A 25,262-nucleotide genomic window follows, 5' to 3' on the forward strand; every position below is an offset into this window, starting at 1 on the left:
TTTGGCTGCTGTGGACATTGCTGCTATAAACATTGGGGTGCATGTGCCCCTTCAAATCACTGTGTTTGTGTCCTTTGAATAAATACCTAGTAGTGTAATTGCTGGGTCGTAGGGTAGCTGTATTTGTAACTTTTTGAGGAACCTCCATACTGTTTTCCAGAGTGGCTGTACCAGTTTGCTTTTCCTTCCCCTCTCTCCGCATCCTTGCCAACATCTGTCATTTCCTGAGTTGTTAACTTTAGCCATTCTGACTGGTGTGAGGTGGTATCTCATTGTGGTTTTGATTTGTATTTCCCTGATGACGAGTGATGTGGAGCATTTCTTCATGTGTTTGTTGGCCATTTGGATGTCTTCTTTGGAGAAATGTCTGTTCATGTCTTCTGCCCATTTCTTGACTGGATTTTTTTTTGTTTTTTGGGTGTGGAGTTTGATGTTTTTTATAGATCTTGGATACTAGCGCTTTATCTGTTATGTCATTTGCAAATATCTTCTCCCATTCCGTAGTTTGCCTTTTAGTTTTGCTGACTGTTTCTTTTGCTGTGCAAAGCGTTTTATCTTGATGAAGTCCCAGTAGTTCATTTTTGCTTTTGTTTCTCTTATCTTTGGAGACATGTCTAGCAAGAAGTTGCTATGGCCGAGGTCAGAGAGGTTGCTGCCTGTGTTCTCCTCTACAGTTTTGATGGATTCCTATCTCAAATTTAGGTCTTTCATCCATTTTGAATTTATTTTTGTGTATGGTGTAAGGAAGTGGTCCAGACGTTTCATTCTTCTGCATGTGGCTGTCCAATTTTCCCAACACCAGTTGTTGAAGAGACTGTCTTTTTTCCATTGAATAGTCTTTCCTGCTTTGTTGAAGATTAGTTCACCATAGAGTTGAGGGTCCTTCATTTCTGTGTTCTCTATTCTGTTCCATTGATCTGTGTGTATGTTTTTGTACCTGTGCTATATTATCTTGATGATTAGAGCTTTGTAATACATCTTGAAGTCCAGAATTGTGATGCCACCAGATTTGGTTTTCTTTCTCAGCATTTCTTTGGCTGTTCAGGATCTTTTCTGATTTCATACAATTTTTAGGATTGTTTGTTCCAGCTCTATAAAAAATGTTGATGGTATTTTGATAGGAATTGCATTGAGTAGGTATAGATTGCTTTGGAGTAGCATAGACATTTTAACAATTTTTATTCTTCCAGTCCTTGAACATGGAATGTTTTTCCATTTCTTTGTGTCTTCCTCAATTTCTTTCATAAGTGTATTTTTCAGAGTATAGATCCTTTACCTCTTTGGTTAGGTTTATTCCTAGGTATCTTATGGTTTAAATGTTTGGTAGAATTCACATGTGAAGCCATCTGATCCTGGACTTTTGTTAGGGTTTTTTTGATTACTGATTGAATTTCATCAAGAGTGATCGGCCTATTCAATTTTTTCTATTTCTTCCTCATTCAGTTTTAGAAGATCATATGTTTCTAGGAATTTATTCATTTATTCTCAGTTGTCCAATTTGTTGGCATATAATTTTATATAATATTCTCTTATAATCTTTTGTATCTCTGTGGTGTCAGTTGTAATTTCTCCAACTTCATTTCTGATTTTATTTTTTTTCTTGATGAGTCTGACTAAAGGTTTATCAGTTTTGTTGATCCTTTCAAAGAGCCACCTCTTGGTTTCATGGATCCTTTCTATTGTTCTTTTAGTCTCTATGTAATTTATTTCCTCTCTAGTCTTTATTATTTTTTTTCCTTCTACTAGCTTTGAGCGTAGTTTTTTCTTTTTTTTTAGTTCCTTAGGTGTAAGTTTGGGTTGTTTGAGATTTTTCTTGTTTCTTGAATATTAGGCATCTATTATTACCAACTTTCCCTCTTAGAACTGCTTTAGCTGCTTCCCATTGATTTTGGACTGTTGTGCTTTCATTTTAATTTATCTCCATGTATTTTTTATTTCTTCTCTGATTTCTTTGTTGACCCATTGGTTGTTCAGTAGCATATTGTTTAGCCTTCATGTGTTTGTGATTTTTTTCTGTTTTGGTGGGGTTTTTTTGTTAATTGAGTTCTAGTTTCATACTGATGTGGTCAGAAAAGATGCTTGATGTGATTTCAGTCGTCTTAAATTTATTGAGATTTATTTTCTGGCCTGGTTTTTTTGGCCTAACGTGATCTTAGAGAATGTTCCATGTGTACTTGAATATGTATTCTGCTATATTCGGATGGAATTTTCTGTACACATCTGTTAGGTTCATCTGGTCTAATATGTTGTTCAAAGCCACTGTTTTCTTATTGCTTTTCTGTCTGGGTAATCTATCCATTGACATAGATGCAGTGTTAAAATCCCCTAGTATTATAGTATAACTGTGTATTTCTCCCTTTATATCTGGTAACATTTGCTAGGTGCTTCTGTGTTGGGTGCAGAGATATTTACAATTGTTATATCTTCTTGTTGGATTGATCCCTTCATCATGATGTAATGCCATTCTTTGTCTCTTGCTACTGTCTTTGTGTTAAAGTCTGTTTTGTCTGATATAAATATTGCTACTCCGGCTTTTTCTCCACTTCCATTTGCATTTCCCAGGCCTTCACCAGCAGTCTGTATGTGTCTTTATTTTGAAGTGATCTCTTATAGGCAGCATATAGATGGGTCTTGTTTTTTTATCCATTCTGTCACCCTGAGTCTTTTGATTGGAATATTTAGTTGATTTACATTTAAAGTAATTATTGATAGGTATGAACTTATTACCATTTTGTTCATTTTTTTTTCTGGTTGATTTTGTAGTTCTTATTCTGCTTACCTTATGGTTTAATTGTTTTCTTTAGTGGTATGCTTGTATTCTAACTTTTTCTGTTGAGTCCTGGACAACAAAAGTTTCAAAGGAATCCAGCATGATTATTTGGGAATATTTCAGTAACATTACTGAGCTCAAGCTACTGATTATCTCAGACAAGACCAAACTTGCAAAGACCTTCCCCTACTAATGGCAAACGTTTGGTATCAGCACATTTTTTGCAGTGTATTTATGGTCTCCACAGTCTACTCTCTATTAGATCTTTGTAGTCATCTAGATATTTGCACATGTCTTGATGATACCTTGTTTGTTGAGAATTTCAGAGTCTGACATTTTTCCCTTCAGGAAAATTGGTAGCCACTAAAATCTGTGGCCAGTTTTCAGTAGTCAGAACATTAGAATGACCTAAATATGTTGAACATTGATGTTCAGTGATACAAACCAATTTCTTCCCAAAAAGCTTGTATGCTACTTTGTGACAGACGGACTCTTCACTGGGAACAGTTGTGGGCATCTTCTGATTACAACAATATCAACTGAGAACAATATTGTTATTACTTCGAAGAGTAGGTAGAGCCAACTTAACTCTGGGACTCAGGGATACTGATGAGTACTGTTGCCCTTCTGCAGTACCCAGAGATATGCTGCCATGGGCACTTAGAATGTAAAACAGTCCTTGCATCATGATTGAATCACCCACGTGATGGCTGCTATGACTGCTGCTGGCATTTATCCTGCTGGGCTTCAGGGTCATGTTCTCTATCAAGATGGATCTTCCTCTTTCGGAGTCTTCATATTTTTCAAACTGCATGTGAATTTTGATATAACCTGTTCAGTGGTCAGCTGCTGGATTTTCTTAGTCTTCTGATGGTCCATGAATCCTGTTGTTGAGAGCTCTCTGCCTATGTGTGTTATGGGTAGTGTCTATGTCTGAAGCTGCTTCTTTGATACCTAAGACATGTGGTTATATGGCTTCTCTGGCCAGGGACTTTTCCTGGGCCATTAAGATGTTAAGTTTATACTTATGAGGGATTCACTATAGATTCCACACACTTTATTCTGTAAAAAATTCCAAAAATATCTTTGTGAGAAAGACAGATCAGCTTGGTAATACTCTTATTATATTGTTGCTTCTATTTGTAAAACTTGGATTTCTTATTGGTTATAGCGGGTATGTTCATTATGAGGGAAAAAAAATTTTATGCAACTAAATAAATTCATGTCCTAATCTCAGGTAGAGCAAGGTTAGCAATCAGCCTTAAATATGGTATGTGTTTATGGCCCAGACTATCAGGTGGTAGCATACAATTTATTGAAGAGCCTTTATCTTGGTTTCTTGAAAGTGGATTGAAAACCTTTCAGTATATAAATCCAAGAAAGCAGGATAATTGACATCCAACACTTCATAGTGCTCCTCTGAGGAGAGTGACCACTGAAGACAGAATTTGCCTAAATTTAAGGTGAAGCAAGATTGAATTGTCTACTAAGAGATCCCAGAGGGGCTTTACACTGTCTGTGGTTTTCCTGCGTCTTTTTCACGTGGCAGTGACCCAGCAGCATCCCATTTAAGGCTGTAGAATAAAGTTCTTAGAGCAACAACAGGTAGTAGTGACAAGAAGGAGCCAACCTAGACACAGTACTTTGTTATAATTAAATACTGTTGGATAATATATACCTTCCTATAATAACAAGAATAACAGAACCCCAGAAACACACAGTCAACAAGAGTAAAAACAGTGCAGAAGGAATAAATAAGTACGTGAACAATCACACCGTTTTTCTGAATTACCTGATTCAGAATTCTCATTTTTTTCTCTGTCAGGTCCCTTGTCAGCACCTTTCGGGACCAACTCCTTACTTGATTTCTTGGGAGCAACCAGCTCCTTCCCTGATTTTAAGGAGGCTTGGGAAAAGGGGTGAAATAGGATAAGTCACAGGAAACCTGCCTCTTTAAAGCTGCCTCATCCTTGTAGCTCATCACTCCTTACTCTTCCCTGTTCTACCTCTTGGGCTGCCTTTCACTCCCTAAATCAGTCTCTGTTTAGGGAACAGAGGTGGCAGCCCTAAAATTCTGCTTGACTTTAATGTAATTTCTTATATTTACCCGACATGGCAAAGATAGCACCGTTACTCTAATAAGATCATAAAGCACACACTTTAAATTTCCAGTGACATGACAGAGACCATAGGTCTGACAATCCAGAACCAAGGAGAGGGTGTTTTGTTGTTGTTGTTGTTGTTTTCCCCTGACTTTTTCTCTCAGAGAATTTTCTGTTGGTGCTTTTAATTGAGGAGTTAACGGAGATCTTAGTCTGCACTGAACTGAGGACATGAAGTTGCAGGAGTGAAACAGCATAGCATGAGAAGAGGTGTGCTGGAGGGAGATCAGAGGGCACGACTAGGGTAAATGGTAGATGCACCATTTTTATTCCTCCTCCAGCTCCTTGTTCTAGGGGTTGCCTTAGATACATGACAGCTAGCTGGAGATGGACAAGTCATGAGAATTAAACATTTGGACCTGTGCATTTGTCACCATCAATCCAAGATTTCATAGAGAAAGTGGAATTTTAGAAGTAGTCTAACATGTACTAATGGTTCATTTTATTACTAATACATCAATTTAATGAATGCCCATATAATGTGCTTAGGTATATTGCCAACTGGAAGGAAATTGCTACAAGCAACTCTTCAGATAACTTCAAAAGTAGGTGATTTTTAGCAATACTTTTATGGGGAATTCTTGTGAGCAAAATGACACATTCCACACACGTACACATTTCTAAGTACCTAACGTTTCAGCATCCTGCACGGTATATAGACGTAGATGAATTTACTAAGTCATTTTTCCCTTTACATGTAAGCTTGTTATTTGGGAATAGAAGAAAAATTTCTGTTTTATTTAGATTGGATAAAATGGCTTAAAAAAATGAAACCTCCTTTTGAAAAGTTGCTTCTCTTATGGTTTCAGTAATTATTTTTTTAAAGATTTTATTTATTTATTCAACAGAGATAGAGACAGCCAGCGAGAGAGGGAGCACAAGCAGGGGGAGTGGGAGAGGAAGAAGCAGGCTCATAGCGGAAGAGCCTGATGTGGGGCTTGATCCCATAACGCCGGGATCACTCCCTGAGCCGAAGGCAGACGCTTAACTGCTGTGCCACCCAGGCGCCCCTCAGTAATTATTTTTAATGAGCAAACTTCACTTAGCAAAATAAATGTCTCAGAATGTTAGAAATAGGGGTGCCTGGCTGGCTCAGGTGTTAGAGTGTGCAACTCTTGATCTCGAGGTTTTGAGTTCAAGCCCCATATTGGGCATGGAGCCTACTTAAAAAAAAAAAAATTAACATTAGAAATATTTTTTATGTTCTGTGCCACTTGTCCCTCCAGTGGTCCACAGTACCAAGAGGCTGAAAGTGATAGCCTATTGAGGAAGCATATTCTCATGTCCTAGAAATACCAGTAATTCTAACATAGCCCAAGCCTCAACATGGGTATTATATAATCTGAATGTATGGGTTCTGTCCTATGATCATCAGTGAGAGGCAGTAGGTTACAATTGACTGCCTGGTTCTGATTTTTGGTTCTACTGTTTACTGGCTGTGTGGTACCGGGGAAGTTACTGACTCAGTTTCCTCATCTGTAAAATGAGAAAAAGAGTAGTACCTAGTTCATAGGTTGTTGTGAGGTAATAAGAGATAATACGTGTGAAGAGCTTAGACTAGTGCCTAGCACATAATATGTGCTTTATAAATGTTAGCTCTCATTCTCCTTAACCTGTCTACTTATTCCCAACTCATGGCCACCCCCACAGTCCACATGTCCGTCATCCCACCTCAGGCTTCTCCAGTGGCCACCAAATGGACAGTCATCTGGGACACTACTCACACAATAGATAGTGATCTTTTATGGATTTAAATCAGTACAGTTAAAACATTTATTTAACAAACTCTTCTTTAGCAATTACTTTGTGGAAGTGCTGTCTTAAAGTGCTTTCTAAAATCATTTAAATTTCACAACTCAGACAAGGTTCATTTTATAGATAAGCGAACAGGCACCACGTTACTTGCTCACAGTCACACAGTTTCTGTGACGGCTAGGATTTGAATGGAGGCAGGCTAGCTTTAGAAACCACACTCCTAACGACGAGCACCTGTGCTGTTTCTCACAGTTTCCCACTGCGCTTGGAGTACAGTCGTAACTCTCATGGCCTATGGCTCCAGCTCCCCTTCTACCCTTATCATGTCCCACTCTCCCCTCACCCACAGCCCTGCATCACGCCTCTTGCCTCTTTCTCAGAAATGCTCTGTGGTTTCCACTTGAGGGGTTTAATCAGTTGATGGCCTTCTAGAGAACAGTTTTTGGTAACTACCTTCACTTGACAGCAGGGATTTGTCTGTTTGATATGAATCCCCAACTTGTAGCACATAGCAGGTTCTCAGTGGCAGATAAAAGAATATAAAGGAATGGCAGATACAAAAATTGAAGCAGAGAATATAAATACGGATATTACTGTGAAAAGAAGGAAAGTTATAGCATGGCAATGGGAAGGGGCATAAAATTAAGTGAAAATTATTTTAAGTCGGGGAGATTTGCCCTGTCAGTACGGTCAGGGGAAGATCACACACTGAGGCTGTTGGCGTGGGAGAAGAGGAGAGACTGTTTGCCCTTTCTCCAGGAAGCATGAGGAAGTCAAATCCAGAGAAGATGTGGAGCTTTTAGCTCTAGGGAGAGAAAAGGCTTTTCTCTTCAGTTACACATAAAGAACTATTGGCTAATAGTTCATTAGGGAGCACCAGCTAAATGCCAAACTAACTAACTGTTAGGTTGTTTACATGCATCCTCACACTTAATTCTCGTAGAAATTTTGAGCTATGTATGTGCCATTCTTATCTCCATTTTACAGATGAGGACTTTGAAAGAGTAAGTAACCTGCCCCAAATTACACAGCTGCTTAGTAGTATATCAGACCTCAGACCCAGGTCCTGCAGAGCCTGTTGCAGAGAGGGACAATGCAATGATGGTGTCAAAAGTAGAGGACCTGGGAAAATTGAGACCTTTACGGTTAAGTAGGATATAAAGGTATCTGCTCTAAGAGTAGTAAGAAGGGATGTGGAAGAGACCTCACCTGGTAGGTAGAGGCATATTGAATGAGTCTACACCTTATCATATCCGACATCCTTCTAAACATTTGTCATTTCTCTCTAGGTTACACAGTTGAGCAACCATGGAAAAACAGATATGACTATGCAGATATATCAGAGGAGAAAATGGGAACACCAGAAGATAATTTAGATGGAAATATTTATAAAAAAACAAATGCTACTAGATTAACACCCGATTCCACTTATGGAATATAAATATGAAGTATTCTGCTTTTCTGAGCTATACCCCCTCAAGCCTGGATTCTATTGGTCATAGTCAAGAGATAGTTTATTCTGACTAGAACAACTTGCATAGTCTTGGCACAGAATCTATGTAGCTCAATTAAGTAAGGAAGCCTAAAGAGAAATAGGACATCAGACTGAATCCAATGGTCATGGAAAATGTAGAAATTACTCCTTGTATTCCAACAATCCCACTTAAATAAATAATTTAGGTGCAAAAAATCTTCAGGTTGATATTCTTCTTTACTTGAAGCATTTTTTACTTGTGCATTCATGTCAGGCAGAGCTCTTTTTCCATTTAAAAAAGGGAAAGGGTCAATGTGACAATTTCTCCTTTAATCAGGAAAGCCAAAGCCCTACCAGAAGCCCCAGCCCTTGTCACCTGAGGCATCCTTGAGATGAAACTGGGTCACGGGGGCACCCTTAGCTAAAGAAGCTAGAAAAGCAAAAGTCTGTCTTTCAGCTTCCACAGGGAGGAGTAGAGGAGTGGAGGTACCTACTGGGTCTCCCACACCCTCCAAGTCTGAGTTACTCTACGTTCCCAGAAGCATCCTTTGCCACTACTCACATCCCACTTACCACACTGTGTCTTTAAAAATCTGTCTATAGTCCCATTGACTAGAGGCTTGTACCCTCGAGTATTTAAAAAAACAAACAAAAAAGAAAAAACAGCATTCAGAGGATCTACTGTATATTTAAGAAAAAAAATCAGATTTATTGATATATAATTTTTGAGATATAATTTCCCATTTTGAGTGTTCAGTTTGAGTTTAGACAAATGTGTACATTCATGTAAATATAACATTCAAGACATAATTTCCATCACCCCCAAATTGTGCATCTTTGCAGTCAGTCCACTCACCTCACCCTAAGCCCCTGGAAACCACTGATCTTTGAATCACTACAGTTGCTAGAATGTCATATAAACAGAATGATTCTATATGTAGTCCTTTTTGGTTTAGCTTCTTTCATTTAGCATAATGCTTTTGAGATTCATCCTTCTTGTCACTTACACCAGTAGTTCATTCCTTTTTTAATGACTAATATTCCATTGTATGGCTATCCCACAATTTGTTTATCCGTTCACCAATTGATGGACATTTGGTTTCCAGTTTGGGATCATTCTGAATGAAGCTGCTATGAACATTCATGTGTGAGTCTTTGTGGGTACATATGTTTTCATTTCTCTCGGGAAATACCTGGGAGGGGAATAGCTAGGGCAAACTGTATTTTCTAAGAACCTGTTTTTTTTTATATTTTATAAAATAAAATGTAAATATATTTTAAAGTTATAAATACATTATTATTGAAGTAGAATAGACATACAATGTTATATTGGTTTCAGGAACACAAGATACTGATTGACAATTCTGTGCCCATTGCTAACCTGACAACTATAGTCACCATACAACATTATTATGATATTATTAACTATATTTCCTATGCTCTAGTTTTCATATCCTTGACTTATTTATTTTATAACTGGAAGTTTGTGCTCCTTAATCCCCTTCATCTATTTTGACCAACCCCCTATTCACCTCTCCTCTGGCAACCACCGGTTTGTTCTCTGTATTTAAACTGTTTTATTTTTTTGTTTGTTTTACAGTTTTTAGATTTCTCATATAAGTGAAATTATATAATGTTTGTCTTTGACTTATTTCACTTAGCATAAGACTCTCAGCATCCATCCATGTTGTCACAAAAGGCAAGATTTCATTCTTTTTTATGTCCAAGTAATACTAGTGTGTGTGTTTCTGTTTATCATATTTTGTCATTATAAATAATGCAGTAAACATAGGGGTGTAGGCAGCTGGGTGGCTGAGTCAGTTAAGCGGCTACCTTCAGCTCAGGTCATTATCTCAGGGTCCTGAGATCGAGCCCCACAGGGGGCTCCTGCTCAGTGGGAGTCTTCTTCTCCCTCTGCCTCTGCTGCTCCGCCTGCTTGTGCTCTCTCGTTTGCGTGCGCTCTCCCTCAAATAAATAAATAAAATCTTTTAAAAAATAGGGGTGCATACATCTTTTCAAATTAATGTTTTTTTTCCTTTGAGTAAGTGAGTTAACTGGGTCATACGATAATTTTATTTTTAATTTTTTGAGGAACCTCCATACTGTTTTCCACAGTGTCTGTACCAGTTGAAACTCCCACTAAGAATCTATGAGGATTCCCTTTTCTCCACATCCTTGTCAACACATTATTTCTTACCTTTTTGATCCTAGCCATTCTAACGGGTGTGAGGTGGTATCTCATTGTGGTTTTGATTTACATTTCCCTGGTGATTGGTGATGTTGAACATTTTTTTATATGTTTGTTAGCCATCTGTGTATCTTCTTTGGAAAAATGTCTTCCAGGTCTTGTGTCCATTTTAAAATAAGATTATTTGTTTTTTTGCTGTTGAGTTGTATAAGTTCTTCATTTATTTTGGATATTAATCCTTTATCATATCATTTGCAAATATCTTCTTCCATTCAGGAGATTTGCCTTTTTGTTTTGTTGATAGTTTCCTTTGCTGTGCTTTTTATTTTGCTGTAGTCCCAGTTTATTCTTGCTTTTGTTTCCTTTGCTTGAGAAGACATATCCATAAATACATTGCTAACACTGATGTTTAAGAGATTACTACCTATGTTTTCTTCTAGGAATATTATAGTTTCAGGTCTCACATAAAGGTCTGTAATCCATTTTGAGCTTATTTTTGTGTATGGTGTAGAAACACAGTCATTTCATTCTTTTGCATGTAGATGTCCAGTTTCTCCAACACCATTTATTGAAGACACTGTCTTTTCCCTGTTGTATATTCTTAGTTCCTTTGTCACAAATTAATTGACCATATAACCATGGGTTTAATTTCTGGGCTGTCTATCCTGTTCCATTAATCTTTGTGTTTATTTTTGTGCTATTACTGTACTGTTCTGGTTACTACAGCTTTGTAATATATTTTGGAGTCTGGGATTGTGAAACGTTCAGCTTAGTTCTTTCTGAGGATTACTTTGCCTATTCATGGTCTTTTGTGGTTCCATACAAATTTTAGGATTATATGTTCTGGTTTTGTGGAAAATGCTATTGGTTTTTGATAGGGATTGCATTAAATCTGTAGATTGCTCTGGGTAGTATGCACATTTTAACAATATTCTTACAATCTGTGAGCATGGTATATCTTTCTATTTGTGGTGTTCTCAATTTCTTTCCTCAGTGCCTTACAGTGTTCAGAGTACAGGTCTTTCACCTCCTGGTTAAGTTCATTCCTAGGTATTTTATTATATTTAGTGTAATTGTGAATGAGATTGACTTCTTTTTTTTTTTTTTTAAAGATTTTATTTATTTATGTGACAGAGAGACAGCCAGCGAGAGAGGGAACACAAGCAGGGGGAGTGGGAGAGGAAGAAGCAGGCTTCCAGCGGAGGAGCCTAATGTGGGACTCTATCCCAGCAAGCTGGGATCACGCCCTGAGCCGAAGGCAGACGCTTAATGACTGCGCTACCCAGGCGCCCCTGAGATTGACTTCTTAATTTCTCTTTCTGGTTCTTTGTTATTAGTGCATAGAAACACAACAAATTTCTGTATGTTAATTTTGTATCCTGTAATTTACTGAACTCATTTATAAGTTCTAATAGTTTTTTGCTGGAGTCTTCTTGGTTTTCTATATCTAGTATCATGTCATCTGCAAATAGTAACAGTTTTACTTCTTCCTTACAGTTTAGGTGCCTTTTATTTCTTTTTCTTGTCTGGTTGCTGCAGCTAGGACTTCCCAGTACTGTCTCGAATGCAAGTGGTGAGAGTGGATATTCTTGTCTTGTTCCTGATCCTAGAAGAAAAGCTCTCAGTTTTTCACCGAGTATGATGTTAGCTGTGGGATTTTCATATATGAACTTTATAAGTATGTTCCCACTATACCTATGTCATTGAGAGTTTTTATCATGAAGGGCTGTATTTTGCCAAATGCTTTACCTGCATCTTTTGAGAGGATAATGTGGTTTCTGTCCTTCCTCTTGTTAAAGTTACATATCACATTGATTGATTCGTGAATATTGAACTACCCTTGTATCCTTGGAATAAACCTACTTGATTGTGGTGAATGAGTCTTTTAATGTGTTGTTGGATTCAGTTTGCTAATACTCTCTTGAGGATTTTTGCATCCACGTTCATCAGAGATACCGGCTTATAGTTTTCTTGGTAAAACCTATGATTTTGGTATCAGGGTGATACTGGCCTCCTTAAGTGAATTTGGAAGTTTTCTTCTCTCTTCCTCTTTTTTGGAGTAGTTTGAGAAGAATAGATATTAACTCTTCTTTAATGTTTGGTAGAATTCACCTATGACATCATTTGATCCAGGACTTTGTTGGGAGCTTTTTGATTACTGATTCAATTTCATTACTGTAATTGATTTGTTCAGATTTTCAATTTCTTCCTGATTCAGATCAGAAGATTGTATGTTTCTAAGAATTTAATCATTTCTTCTAGGTTGTCCAGTTTGTTAGCATATAATTTTCCATAATATTCTCTTATAATCCTTTGTACTTGATGTGGTGTCAGTTATTATTTCTCCTTCTTTCTCATTTTATTTGAGGTCTCACTGAGGTCTGTTAATTTTATCTTTTCACAGAACCACCTCTTAGTTTCACTGATCCTTTCTATTTTTTATTTTTTTAAGATTTATTTATGTATTTGAGAGAGAGAGCATGTGTGTGTGTGCGCGCGTGCGCATGCAAGGAAGGAGCAGAGGGGGAGGGAGAGAATCTCAAGTAGACTCCACACTGAGCATGGAGTCCAATGTTGGGCTCGATCTCATGACCCTGAGATCATGACCTGAGCTGAAACCAAGAGTTGGACGCTTACCCAACTGAATCACCCAGGTGTCCTTCTCTTGTTCTTTTAATCTCTATTTTATTTATTTCCACTCTAATCTTCTTGTTTTCCTTTTACTAGCTTTGGGCTTAGTTTGGTTTTTTTTTTTTTTTAGTTCCTTTAGGTGTAAGTTTAGGTTTTTTGATAATTTTTCTTGTTTCTTGAGTTATGCCTGTATCATTATAAACTTCCCTCTTAGAACTGTTTTTGCTCTGTCTCAAAGGTTTTGGATGATTGTGTTTTCATTTTCATTTGTGTCCATGTACTTTTTTTATTTCCTCTTGATTTCTTTGTTGACCCATTGGTTCTTCAGTAGCATGTTATTTAGCCTCCATGTCTTTGTGTCTTTTCCAATTTTTTTCTTGTAATTGATTTCTAGTTTCATTCCATTGAGGTCAGAAAAGATGCTTGATATGATTTCATATTCTTAAATTTATTGAGACTTGTTTTGTGGCCTAACGTAATCTTAAAGAATGTTCCATGTGCACTTGAAAAGAATGTGTATTCTGCTGTGTTTGGATGAAATTTTCTATACACATCTGTTAGGTCCATCCAGTCTAATGTGTTACATAAAGCCACTGTTTCTTTTTGATTTTCTGTCTGGATGATCTGTTGCTTGATTTAGTGGGGTGTTTAAGTACCCTAGTATTACTGTCTCTCTCTTTTTGTCTATTATTATTTACTTTATATATTTAGGTGCTTCTATGTTGGGTACATAGATATTTACAGTTGTTATATAATCTTGTTGGATTGATCCCATTATCATTATGTAATGCCCTTCTTTGTCTCGTGTTATAGTCTTTGTTTTAAAATTTAGCTTCTCTGGTCTGTAAGTATTGCTACCTCAGTTTTTTTTCCACTTCTGTTTGCATGGAATATCTTTTTCCAGGTATTTACTTTCAGTCTGTATGTGTCTGTGGGTTTGAAGTGATGTCTTATAGACAGCATATAGATAGGTCTTATTTGGGAGGGGGGGTTCCTTGTTTTTTATCCATTCTGCCACCATGTGTCTTTTGATTGGAGCATTTAGCCCATTTACATTTATTTTTTTCTTTTTTAAAGATTTTATTTATTGTAATTTGTCAGAAAGAGAGAGAGAGAGCACAAGCAGGAGGAGAGGCAGACAGAGGTAGAATCAGGCTCTCCCCACTGAGCAAGGAGCCCGATGCGAGACTCGATCCCAGGACTCTGGGATCATGACCTGAGAAGAAGGCAGACACTTAACCGACTGAGCCTCCCAGGCACCCCTACATTTAAAGTAATTATTGATAAATATATACTTAGGGCCATTTTGTTGATCGTTTTATGATTATTTTTGTAGTTCTGTGTTTTTTGTTCTTTTGCTCTCTTCCCTTGTGGTTTGATGGTTCTTTAGTGTATGCTTTGATAACTTTGTTTTTTGTATGTCTATTATAGTTTTTTAATTTGTGGTTACCATTGCTTTTGTGTATAACATCCTATGTTCATAGCACTCTGTATTAAGTTGATGGTCACTTAAGTTTGAACACACTGTTAAAACTCGAAATTTTTATTCCTTCCTCCATGTTTTATGTCTATGATGTCATAGTTTACACATTTTTATTTTCTGTATCCCTTAACTAATTTTCATAGACATAATTGATTTTACTATTTTTGTGTGTCAACCTTCATACTGGCTTTATGAGCAATTAATCTGTCATTACCGTCTGTTCGCTTTTTACCTGTAATATTTTTCCTTTCATAATTTTCTTCTCATTACAGCCTTTGCTTTCCACTTAGAGAGTTCCCATTAACATTTCTTGTAAGGGTGGTTTAGTGTGATGAACTTATTTTTACTTTTTTTGGGGGGGTGGCTCATTATCTCTCCTTCAGTTCTGAGTGATAACCTTGCCGGGTAGGGTATTCCTGGTTGTAGAGTTTTTTTCCTTTCATCACTTCACATATATCATGCCATGCTCTTCTGGCCTGCAAAGTTTCTGCTGAAGAATCAGCAGCAAGCCTTTTGGGGTTTCTCTTATATATAACTGTTCTCTGTTCTCTTGCTGCTTTTAAGATTCTCTCTTTATCATTACTTTTTTGCCATTTTAATTATTATGTGTCTTGGTGTGGACCTCCTTGGGTTCATTGTTTAAGGGGCTCTCTGTGCCTCCTGGACCTGGATGTCTGTTTCCTTCCCCAGATTAGGAAAGTTTTCAGCTATTATTTCTTCAAATAACTTTTTGCCCTCTTCTCTCGTTTCTCCTCCTGGGATCCCGATAAGGTGAATGTTACGATGTATGATAATGTCCAGAATTCCCCTAACCTATTCTCATTTTTTATTATTCTTTTTTCTTCTACTGTTCATCTTGTTTTCTTTCTTCTACCTTGTCTTCCAGATTGCTGATCTATTCTCTACATCCTCTAATCTATTGATTCCCTCTAATGTTTCTTTCTTTTTTTTTTTTTTTTAAAGATTTTATTTATTTATTCAACAGAGATAGAGACAGCCAGCGAGAGAGGGAACACAAGCAGGGGGAGTGGGAGACGAAGAAGCAGGCTCACAGCAGTGGAGCCTGATGTGGGGCTCGATCCCACAACGCCGGGATCACGCCCTGAGCCGAAGGCAGACGCCCAAACGCTGTGCCACCCAGGCGCCCCACCACTGTGCCACCCAGGCGCCCCCTAATGTTTCTTTCATTTCAGTTAAAGAATTCTTCAGCTCTGGGGCGCCTGGGTGGCACAGCGGTTAAGCGTCTGCCTTCGGCTCAGGGCGTGATCCCGGCGTTATGGGATCGAGCCCCACGTCAGGCTCCTCAGCTATGAGCCTGCTTCTTCCTCTCCCACTCCTCCTGCTTGTGTTCCCTCTCTCACTGGCTGTCTCTATCTCTGTCGAATAAATAAATAAAAAATCTTAAAAAAAAAAAAGAATTCTTCAGCTCTGACTGGTTCTTTTTTATATTTACTCTCACTTGGTTGAAGTTCTCACTGAATTTATTTGCTCTTAAGTCCAGCAAATGTCTGTATGACCAGTACTTTGAATTCTTTATCAGGTATTTTGCTTATCTCTGTTTCATTTAGCTGCTTTACTGTGATTGTCTTGTTTTTTTCATTTGGGACGTATTCCTCTGTCTCCTTATTTTATCTGACTCTGTGTTTGTTTCTGTGTCAGGAAGTCCCCTGGTCTTGGAAGTAGTGGCCTTGTGTAGAAGAGGTCTTGTGGTGCCCTATAGTATAATTCCCTGTAGTCACCAAAATTAGGTGCTTCGGGGGTGTCCCCTGTGTGGGCTGCATGCAGTTGCCTCTAGACCAGTCTGCTGCAATGACCCACTTTGCCTTCTGTGGGTAGCCTGGACAGCATTTGCTCCCAATGCTGTTGGGAGGCCCAGTGATGATCACAACAGGCTCACTGCTATGTGGAGCCAGCAGTCAGGCCAGCTGTCTGCAGTTAGCCTCTCTGCCACAGCTGTAGTTGCACTGGTGGGCAGGGCTTGCTCCCTGCACAGCCAGCTAAGGAGCCTGGCTGCAGTAAGTGGGGGCACACTGGTATGTGTGGTTATCTCCTTTACTTCCCAGGGCAGGAGTCACTTTGGAGTGGTGCTGGTCCTGGCCAGGGCTGCCTGCAGGGTGTGGTGGAGCCAAAGCTGCTTTGGGTAGACAGGTAGGGTGGGGTGGCTGTGTAGGGGGAGCGCAGAAGCAGGGCACGCTTTGTAAGGCAGGTAGTTAGAGAGTGTTAGTGTTGGCTCCTGCAAGCTTCTGGTTATCTAGGCTGGGGAGGGGAGAGAAATGACACCACAAGCACTTTTGTTCCTGGAGAAATCCACAGATCCCTGCCTCTTTGGCACATATTCTCCTTCATGTATGCCCCAGGCACTTTTCAAACTGCCTCTTCTGTGCTGTGTCTTGGGCAAATTTATCTAGTATCCTGGCTCTTTAAGGGTAAGGACTGTTTCCTGTTGCCTTCATACACTCCCAGAGTGGAGCCTCCTGAAAGTTAAAGCTTCTGAAGTTAAGATCCACTGATTTTTAAACTTATCTGAGTTAAGCACCACTGGTTTTCAAGCCAGATATCATAGGGACTCCATCTTTCCCACTGTGGGGTCTGATCCTCTCACGTCTCCTTGCTCGTGATGTCCCTCTGTTTTGGTTAGTTGCTTGGGGTGGGGGGGTGGTTCCCAACCTTGTCTCCACCACTCCTTCCTTTCTCGGTGTGGCCTTCTGTCCAGGATAAGCGGTGGTAAACCTGTCCTGCCAGTCCTCGGGTCATTTTCGGAGTTAGTTGCAGTGCATGGAGTTGTTACCTTGTGTGTGTGTGTGTGAGGAGGGGAGTCCAGATCCTCCTACTCCGCCATCTTCCCTCCAGTCAAACTCAAAAATCTGTTTTTTAAAGTGGCTGCACCATTTTGTATTTCCACCAGCACTGAACAAGTTTGAGTTGTTTTCGTCACTTGGTGTTGTCAGATGTTTTAAGTATTCTAGCGGATGTATGCTGAATGGCATCTCATTGTGATTTTAGTTTGCATTTCCTAAATGACTTAGGACGTGAGGTTCTTTAACGTGCTTATTTCCCATTTGGATGTCTTTTTTGGTGAGGTATCTTTTAAAATCTTGCCAATTGCAAATTAGACTGTTTATTTCCTTTTTGCATTAAAAGGTTTTAAAAAATATGTTCTAAAAACAAATCCTTTATCTGATACTCGTTTGGCAGGTGTGGCTGGAGTGTTGATTTTCTCTATGTCTTTTAAGGAGAAAAAAGGTTTTCATTTTAATAAAGTCCAGATTACCATTTTTTTTTCTTTTATGGCCAATGCTTTATTGTCTTCTCTAGGAAATCTTTTCTTAAACCAAAGTGACAAAGGAGTTCTTATATAAATTTTATCATTTTAGCTCTCACATTCAGGTATATCATTCAGTTCAAGTTAGTTATTGTATATAGTGGGAGAGAAGATTTGAGCTTTGTTGGGTGGGGGGAGAGGGTTTACGTATGGATATGCACTTTTCCCCCCAGATACTATTACTTGGAGACTTTGCTGAAAATCAGTCATATATGAGGGTCTGTACCTGGATTCCTTATCCTGCTCCAATAATCTGTGGGTCTCATCTTTATGGCATTACTACCTTGTATTTGTTACTATGGCTTTATTTTAAGTCTTTCAACCTTGTTTTACCCTTTTCAAAATTGTTTTGGCTTATTCTAGTTCCTTTGCATTTCTACATAGATTTTAAATTCCAAACGAAAAAAAAAGGGAAAAAAGCTTGCTTGTATTTTGATCGGATTGCATTGAACCCATGCATGTATCAATTTGGGGAGAATTGCTGTTTTAACAGTATTGAGTCTCGCAATTATTGAACATAGTACATCTCTCTGTGTATATATTTAATAGCCTTTGCTTTCTCGTTAATGTTTTATAAATTTCAGTGTACAGGCACTTCACATTTTATTAAAATTATGCCCAGCTATCTCATGTTTTTGATGATACTGTTTAATTTTAATTATTTTTTGTTTCAAACTGTGCATTGCTGGTGATAAGGGAAAATTTTACAGATATTTTATTTCCTGATATAATTGGCTTTCATTTAGCGATTGATGAATTGGGAAGCATCCAGTCTAGGAAATAGAAAAGAGCTTCTTACAAAGCAAGAGGCTTCATAGACCAAGGTGAACAGGAACAAGGAAGTTATATTGGGCATTTAACTGGTTAAAATAGGATTATTTTTCATATATGGAGAAAAGGGAAGACTTGGAGCTTGGTTAAGTAACTTATGCTGAGCGGGCAAGTGCTAGCTAATTGGTTGGTCTATGCATTCCTTTTCTGGGAGAGCTGAGCATAGAAACTGAGCTGTTTTGGTTTGCTGATGTGGGATGTAGAATAAGTGACTCCATCTTGGGCCTACTCTGGACATTCTGACACTGATACACATAAATATTGTTGATGTTTTGTATATTGACCTTTATTGTGTGATCTTGTTAAACTCGCTAGTTCTAGACTTAACATACAGAATCTTGAGAATTTTCTACATGGATGATATCATCTGCAAATGGGAGATAATTGTACTTCCTTTCAAACTGTCTTTTCTTTCTTTCTCTTTGCTCTATTGCATGGGTACAAACTCCAGTACTTTGTTGAACAGAACAGCTAAGAGGGACATCCTTGCCTTATTCCTCATCTAAGGGGGAAAACATTTAGTCTTTCACCATTAAGTATGATGTGAGCTGTGAGTTTTTCATAGATGTCCTTCATCAAGTTGAGAATGTTCCTTTTATTCCTAGTTTGATGAATTTTTATCATAAGTGTTGAGTTTTGTCACATGCTTTTTAGGCATCTATTGACACGATAATATGGTTTTTTTTGTTAGTTTATTCACGTTGATTTTCACATATTAAACCACCCTGGTATTTCTGGAATAATGTCATTTGGTAACAGTGTACTTTTTTTAATTGATGGAATTGATTTACTAATATATGCATCATGTTCATGGAACTGATCTTCAGTTTTCTTGTAACTCTAGTAATTTTTGATATAAGGGTAATGTAGGCCTCATAAAATGGGCTCTTATTAATATCAGGAAATATTTGAGTAGCACTGGTGTTATTTCTTCCTTAGAAGAAGACGACATTGATTCATTAAGATTATTTTCATTGTGTTTCTTTTCATGCCATGAGTATGTTTGAAAGGCCTATGAAATCCACTGTCCATGTTGAGTTTATACTACAGTGACTTGAAACAAATTTGTAACCAGTTGACTGATTACCCATTTTTCTCTTAAAATATTTCCAAATCTTATAATCATGCATACCTAAAAAAAAGTTGTTTAGAAAATATTAAGTTTAGGGGTAGCCAGGTGGCTCAGTAAGTTAAACATCCAACTCTTGATTTCAGCTTAGGTCATGTTATCAGGGTCGAGAGATCAAGCCCCACATCAGGCTCTGCACTCAGCATGGAGTCTGCTTAAGATTCTCTCTCTCTCTCTCTCTGTCTGCCTCTCCCCCTGCTCATGCTTGCTCACTCTAAAATAAATATTTCTGAAAATTCTAAGTTTAGCAATATTTACAAAGATTTATAATCTACAGTGAATATTCAAACACTATATGTACCACCAGGGAACATTTTGGGATAGTTTTCAAATAAGCTAACATGTAAAATCTAGCAAAGCTAACACTACTCAGAATCTGGTTTCAAAATTGTCCGTTGGAGGACATATTTTGCTTCTAAAACTTTTCTTTCTCAGCTATACAGTTAGCGTTAGGGTATGCGCCTGGTATCCTGCAGTTCAGAGACCTCTCCAGAGAATAAAACCCCAGACTTGTGCTGGGGTGAGAACAGACACAGCAGCCATCCACTGAGCTGAGGCAAGGAAGGGATTTGGGATAAATACTCTTTAAATATGTATTCAGTTGGTCCTTCTGTTTTTAACTCTACCTTTCCAACCATTTTCAGAAATACTACCAATACTTAAATGTTTGGGGTCTTCCCCCAGGATAACTAGGCAGCTTCTCAGCTTTTCTTATTGTGTGTTCAGGAAGCCACTTTCTTCAGATCTAGGGTGAGGGTTAGAGTGTGTGCTTGGTATTTTGCAGTTGAAACTTCTCCAGAGGGTTAGGGTTAAATTTAGGGATTAGAGTTAGGTGTTAGGATGTTAGGGTATGTGCCTGGTAATTTGTAGTTGAGTTCTCTCCAGGTAATTAAACCCCTGACTTCTGGGGTTAGGGCTAGGGGTCAGGGGTGGGGGTTAGGGTTTGTGCCTGTATTCCTGCATTGAACTTGTTCTTGCAATAGCACTCACAGGATTTGTATAAAGTATACAGTACTTTTATTACTTGTCAGAATGACTCAGCCATACCCATTAGGATAGCTACTATAAAAACAAAAACCACCCAGAAAATAACAGGCACTGAGGATGTGGATAAATTGGAATTCTTGTGCACTGGTGTGAGTATGTCAAAATTGTATAGCTGCTATGGAAAACAGTATGGTGGTTCCTCAAAAAATAAAAAAATATAATTACCATACAATCCAACAATCCCACTTTTGGTATATTAAGAGATGTTTGTGCAGTCATATTTATAGCAGCATTATTCATAATATCCAAAAGGGGGAAGCAACCCAAGTGTCCATTGACGGATAAATGGATACACAAAATGGTGGTATATACGTACAATGGAATACTTAGTCTTGAAAGGAAATTCTGACATAATGAACCTTAAGGTCATTATGTTCATAAGCCAGTCACAAAAACACAAATATCGTATGGTTTTACTTACAGGAGGTAGCTAGGGACAGAAAATAGAATGGTGGTTGCCAAGGGCCACCTGGAGGGGAGAATAACCATGCCACAACTCCCCATACAATGTCAGTTTTGCAAGGCGAAGAGTGCTGGAGATGAGCTGAATGCACTTAATGCTACTGAACTGTACACTTAAAAATAGTGAGGATGGTAAAGTTATGCGTATTTTACCACAGTTAAAAAATAGTGACCCCCACGTTAGTTGTAGACCAGCAGTGAACACGCTTAACAGCAGGGCAAGAGCCAAGTAAAATCATGATCATTTCTCTCCTCCATGTTTCTGTCCCAGTTTGGAAATACCCTCACCTTCAATACTGTGTGTCAGTGTTTCATGCTTTCACCATGCCAGTGACAACAAAAATGTCTTCAGACATTATGAAATGTCTTCTGTGAGGGTGCGGAGTCACGAAGCAAAATCACCCCAGTTGAAAACCACTGCTTTAAAATCAGAGACTGTACGTAAGTGTACAAAGTACACATTTTACATATTGCTGTCCTTTAAACCATGCATGCTGTACTTTATGGACAAGTTCAAGAATTTTTTAGGGAATAATTTTCAGTATATAAGATTTTCACCCTCCTCACCAAATTCCGAATCTAAACTTTGTAAAAATCTGATTCCGTGGTATTTATGCAAAACTCATTTTTTGATAAATGAGAGCCCGAAACTCTGAAGGACTGAATTATTTTATTTAAAAAATGATAAATATTATGGAATGCTGACTTCCCATTTAGGATCTCAGGACCTTTGTATTTGTCGTATTTCAGTATGTATCTTCTAGACTTTAGAAGTGTCAACTAGATCACTCTCTGGGCCCAAACAAGGAACATTAGCCTTTTTGTAATGGGGTAAGAAAGAAAGACAAGCAGACTATTTAGACTGAGATACAGCCGACCAGGCTGGTTCTGTGTGGCAGGCTTCCCAGTCGACACTGGACAGGAAGTTGTGGGTCTGCCCCAGACTGCAAGCTCTGTAAGGGTCCACCCTTCCCGCCTCCCTCACTGCTGTCTCCTGGGAACGAGCCTGGGCCTGGCACACAGAACACTCAAACATCTGAATACAATAAATGAATCTTAGCATATATTTTCTTTTACAATTATTTATTCAAAAACAGGGAACAGTGTAACTGGATTCTGGTAACAGTTTAGTAAAGAAATACATGCAATGGTACTAAAATCTACAGAAAATATATAATTTCATTAAAGTGCAAACGAAATACTTGAAATGGCACCTATTTCTATATTTCAAGTCAGTATACTTTCTAAAAAATTGCCTACTGCAAATAAGAAATCCAGAGTTTTTCCTCTTTGCTTTGATTTCCTTTATACTATATTTAAATCTAGCATTTCTAAGTGCATATATTTTAAATGTGTACTAGAAGGAGATACCTTGAGGTGGTATGTCCAGCAGAGAGAATGGTGTCAGGGCAATGATCTCCCTTAATCCAGACAACCCTGTTCTACCTACGATTCATTCGCCTTTCTAAGTAGCTGCTGTACTTGGTTTGCACTGAACAACTGACCGGTGAGCCTACATTTTTTGTCCATAATACACTTGTACCTTCAATTTACTGTATTCTCTTGGACAAGCTACTTTTCTCTGAACTTCACTTCTTCCAGCTGCAAACTGGAATAACATCACTAATCTACCACGATATGCTGCATAGAATGGATGTCAGGTACCCAGCATACAACAAATTGTATAATTAATATTTTTAAAACCTGTTCATTTCTAGACTGTGTTCCTGTCAAAATTTTTAATTCTATCACCTGTGAATGAGCTATTCCTCCTAGATTTGTTATCTGCAAATTTGGCAAACTGTTCAAAACCATTGTTAAGAATATTTGAAACTTATGGCAGGAAAGGAACTACAGGGACAGGAAACTTACGGCAAACCTCCAGGCTGACAAGTAGCTTAATGATGTTATTCAGTTGCATACATCAACTAGCAAGAATTAGCTACAAATTCATAAACCTGTACTGTCATCTAGCTAGTAATTTCTTATTCCATCCATGAAGATTTCAAGGCTTTCTTAAAGACATTATAAATTTACTTACAACCTCTTGATTCACTACAGTAATAAAACTTCCTGTATATACCAAACCTTCATTTAGGCAGTGTGCAAGAAAAAAAGATACACCAAGTTTGTAATTTGGAATGCAATATAATTTTAAGAAGAGTTCTCCAGAAACCTTATCTGGAATGAATTATTCTCAACCCAGGTCACTCAAGATTCCCACAGAGAAAGCCTTGCTGAAGCTCACCTTCCAAAATTACAAAATACATGGATAAACATTCCACCAAATACAAGATTCAATAGATAGATACAAACAATAGGAATTTGCTGTAATGCGGAGCTATTAGAAAAATAATTTTTTAAAAAGATTTTATTTCTCTCAAGAGAGAAACCATGAGCCAGGGGGAGAGGCAGAGGGAGAAGGGAGAAGCAGATTCCCCGCTGGGCAGGGAGCCCGATGCGGGGCTCGATCCCAGAACCCTGGGATCATGACCTTAGCCGACTGAGCCACCCAGGGACCCTGAAATGGAAAATAATTTTTGAAAAAAGAAACATGGTCAACAGTCATTATACATAGCTGACAAGAGAATTCATAAACTAGAAGAGATATATAGTCATCAGAGAGAGAAAGCACAGAAGGGTTTAAAAGATACAGAATAAAATGAGAAGGCCCAATATACACTTTTAAAAATAGAAACCATACTAACTGTGTCTTAGAAATTTGTTCTCCATAATGTAACAACTTCATTATTCAGTAACACTGGGTGATCCTACTGAAAATCCAGATATACTTCTGAAGTACTAATTTGCTTTCAGCATGGCTTATTCTTAATGTGGCTTTACCATGATATATAGATGGTTACAATTTGAAAGTTTTTCAAATAACTTATCATTCACATATAATATCTGGAAAACAAGTTTTAATTAAAAGCTACCTCAAACCAGCAGTTTATTTCTTCTAATTCATACTCAAGCAAACACTGTCACTGATGTTCTGCCTTCCAGCTGCTTCCATTTTCAGCTAACGCGTCGGTCAGGGATTTTACTGAGAACAATACAACTATGTACTTGAGAAGAAAAAACAAACATTTAGCCTGGAAGTACAGCTATGAATGATACTTATCTCTAACATCTGAGAGACGAGATTTTCCTTGAGACTGTCAAGGCCTCTTTAGGTGATCAAGTATTGAGCATTTTTTCAAAAACACCAAAAATAGTTCACTAGTTAAGTATTAATACCTATTCAAAGTCTGTTGGATGGGTTAAAAATGAAGGCCACGGTATAATTTCTAAAGGCTGAGCTGAAGGGAAATTCATGTGCTGGATCACACCCAAGCTTTCCATCCTGGGAAAAGTCGGCTGAGATTTTTGGGGTCCATGGCTTGCTGTATGAGCAGATTCACCTGCCCCCCAACACTGAGCACCGTTCCCTCCTCCACTCCTTTCAGTTTCTCTTGTAGTCTCATCAACACGCGTTCCGCTACTTTGTTGAAGCTCTGGTCGGTGTCACTAAGGACAAACACAGGGTGTGGTGAGGTGGGCCAGTTTCAAGGGCCCTGGGAACAGGAAAGAGTAGGGCCCTCGTTTGTAACATGGCTCACCTGAGACTGCGTCTGCATTCCTGGTCCTCTCCACCGGGAGTAGAGTGCAGCTCAGTGTCATCCTCCGGCCTCTGCTGTAAATACAGAGCTTTCAGAGGATTCATGGTCCAGTCAAACAGGGGGTCGTAGAGGAGAACCTAGACAGAACATATGTGTTAGAAGAGTAATGTGCCTTCTGATGACCTATTTAGAGACAGAGGAACCAGTGGGATAAAAAAATAACAGAGGCCAACCAAATGGTAGGCCACTGGGGGTGAGGGGACTGCCTATCAAGGCACTTCCTGTTTCCTTGTGGAGGAAACTGCTCGCATAATGTTCTGGCTGCTTATCCCATACCGAATCCACTCTTCCTCCTTGAGTGGGAGTGGTGACATCCCTTGACCTGCTTCCTGACTGGGTGAAACTA

General features: G+C 38.4%; 2 protein-coding genes across 3 annotated transcripts in view; one reads left to right on the plus strand and one right to left on the minus strand.

Annotated features, from left to right (window-relative positions):
• The window catches only part of CUNH11orf65 (chromosome unknown C11orf65 homolog), a 92,751-nt gene that overhangs the window by 48,696 nt on the left and 18,793 nt on the right, over positions 1 to 25,262 (plus strand). Inside the window, exons 8-9 of one of the 2 annotated variants that reach the window (XM_008690115.2) lie at positions 5,422 to 5,477; positions 7,977 to 8,848. The exons of the other annotated variant lie outside the window; for it this stretch is intronic. Coding sequence (XP_008688337.2) covers positions 5,422 to 5,477; positions 7,977 to 8,128 — 208 coding nt within the window. The 3' untranslated portion in view covers positions 8,129 to 8,848. Of the gene's footprint in view, positions 1 to 5,421; positions 5,478 to 7,976; positions 8,849 to 25,262 lie in introns of those variants that run through there. 2 annotated transcript variants of the gene reach the window in all.
• ATM (ATM serine/threonine kinase) overlaps positions 22,319 to 25,262 on the minus strand; it is a 124,748-nt gene continuing 121,804 nt past the window's right edge. The window contains exons 63-64 of the mRNA XM_008690114.2: positions 24,857 to 24,993; positions 22,319 to 24,764 (exon numbers count right to left, since the gene is read on the minus strand). Of these exons, the coding sequence (XP_008688336.1) occupies positions 24,581 to 24,764; positions 24,857 to 24,993 (321 nt within the window). The 3' untranslated portion in view covers positions 22,319 to 24,580. The remainder of the gene's footprint in view (positions 24,765 to 24,856; positions 24,994 to 25,262) is intronic.

The sequence above is a fragment of the Ursus maritimus genome, unplaced genomic scaffold, assembly GCF_017311325.1.
Source record: "Ursus maritimus isolate PB19 unplaced genomic scaffold, ASM1731132v1 scaffold_16, whole genome shotgun sequence".
Lineage (NCBI taxonomy): Eukaryota > Metazoa > Chordata > Mammalia > Carnivora > Ursidae > Ursus > Ursus maritimus.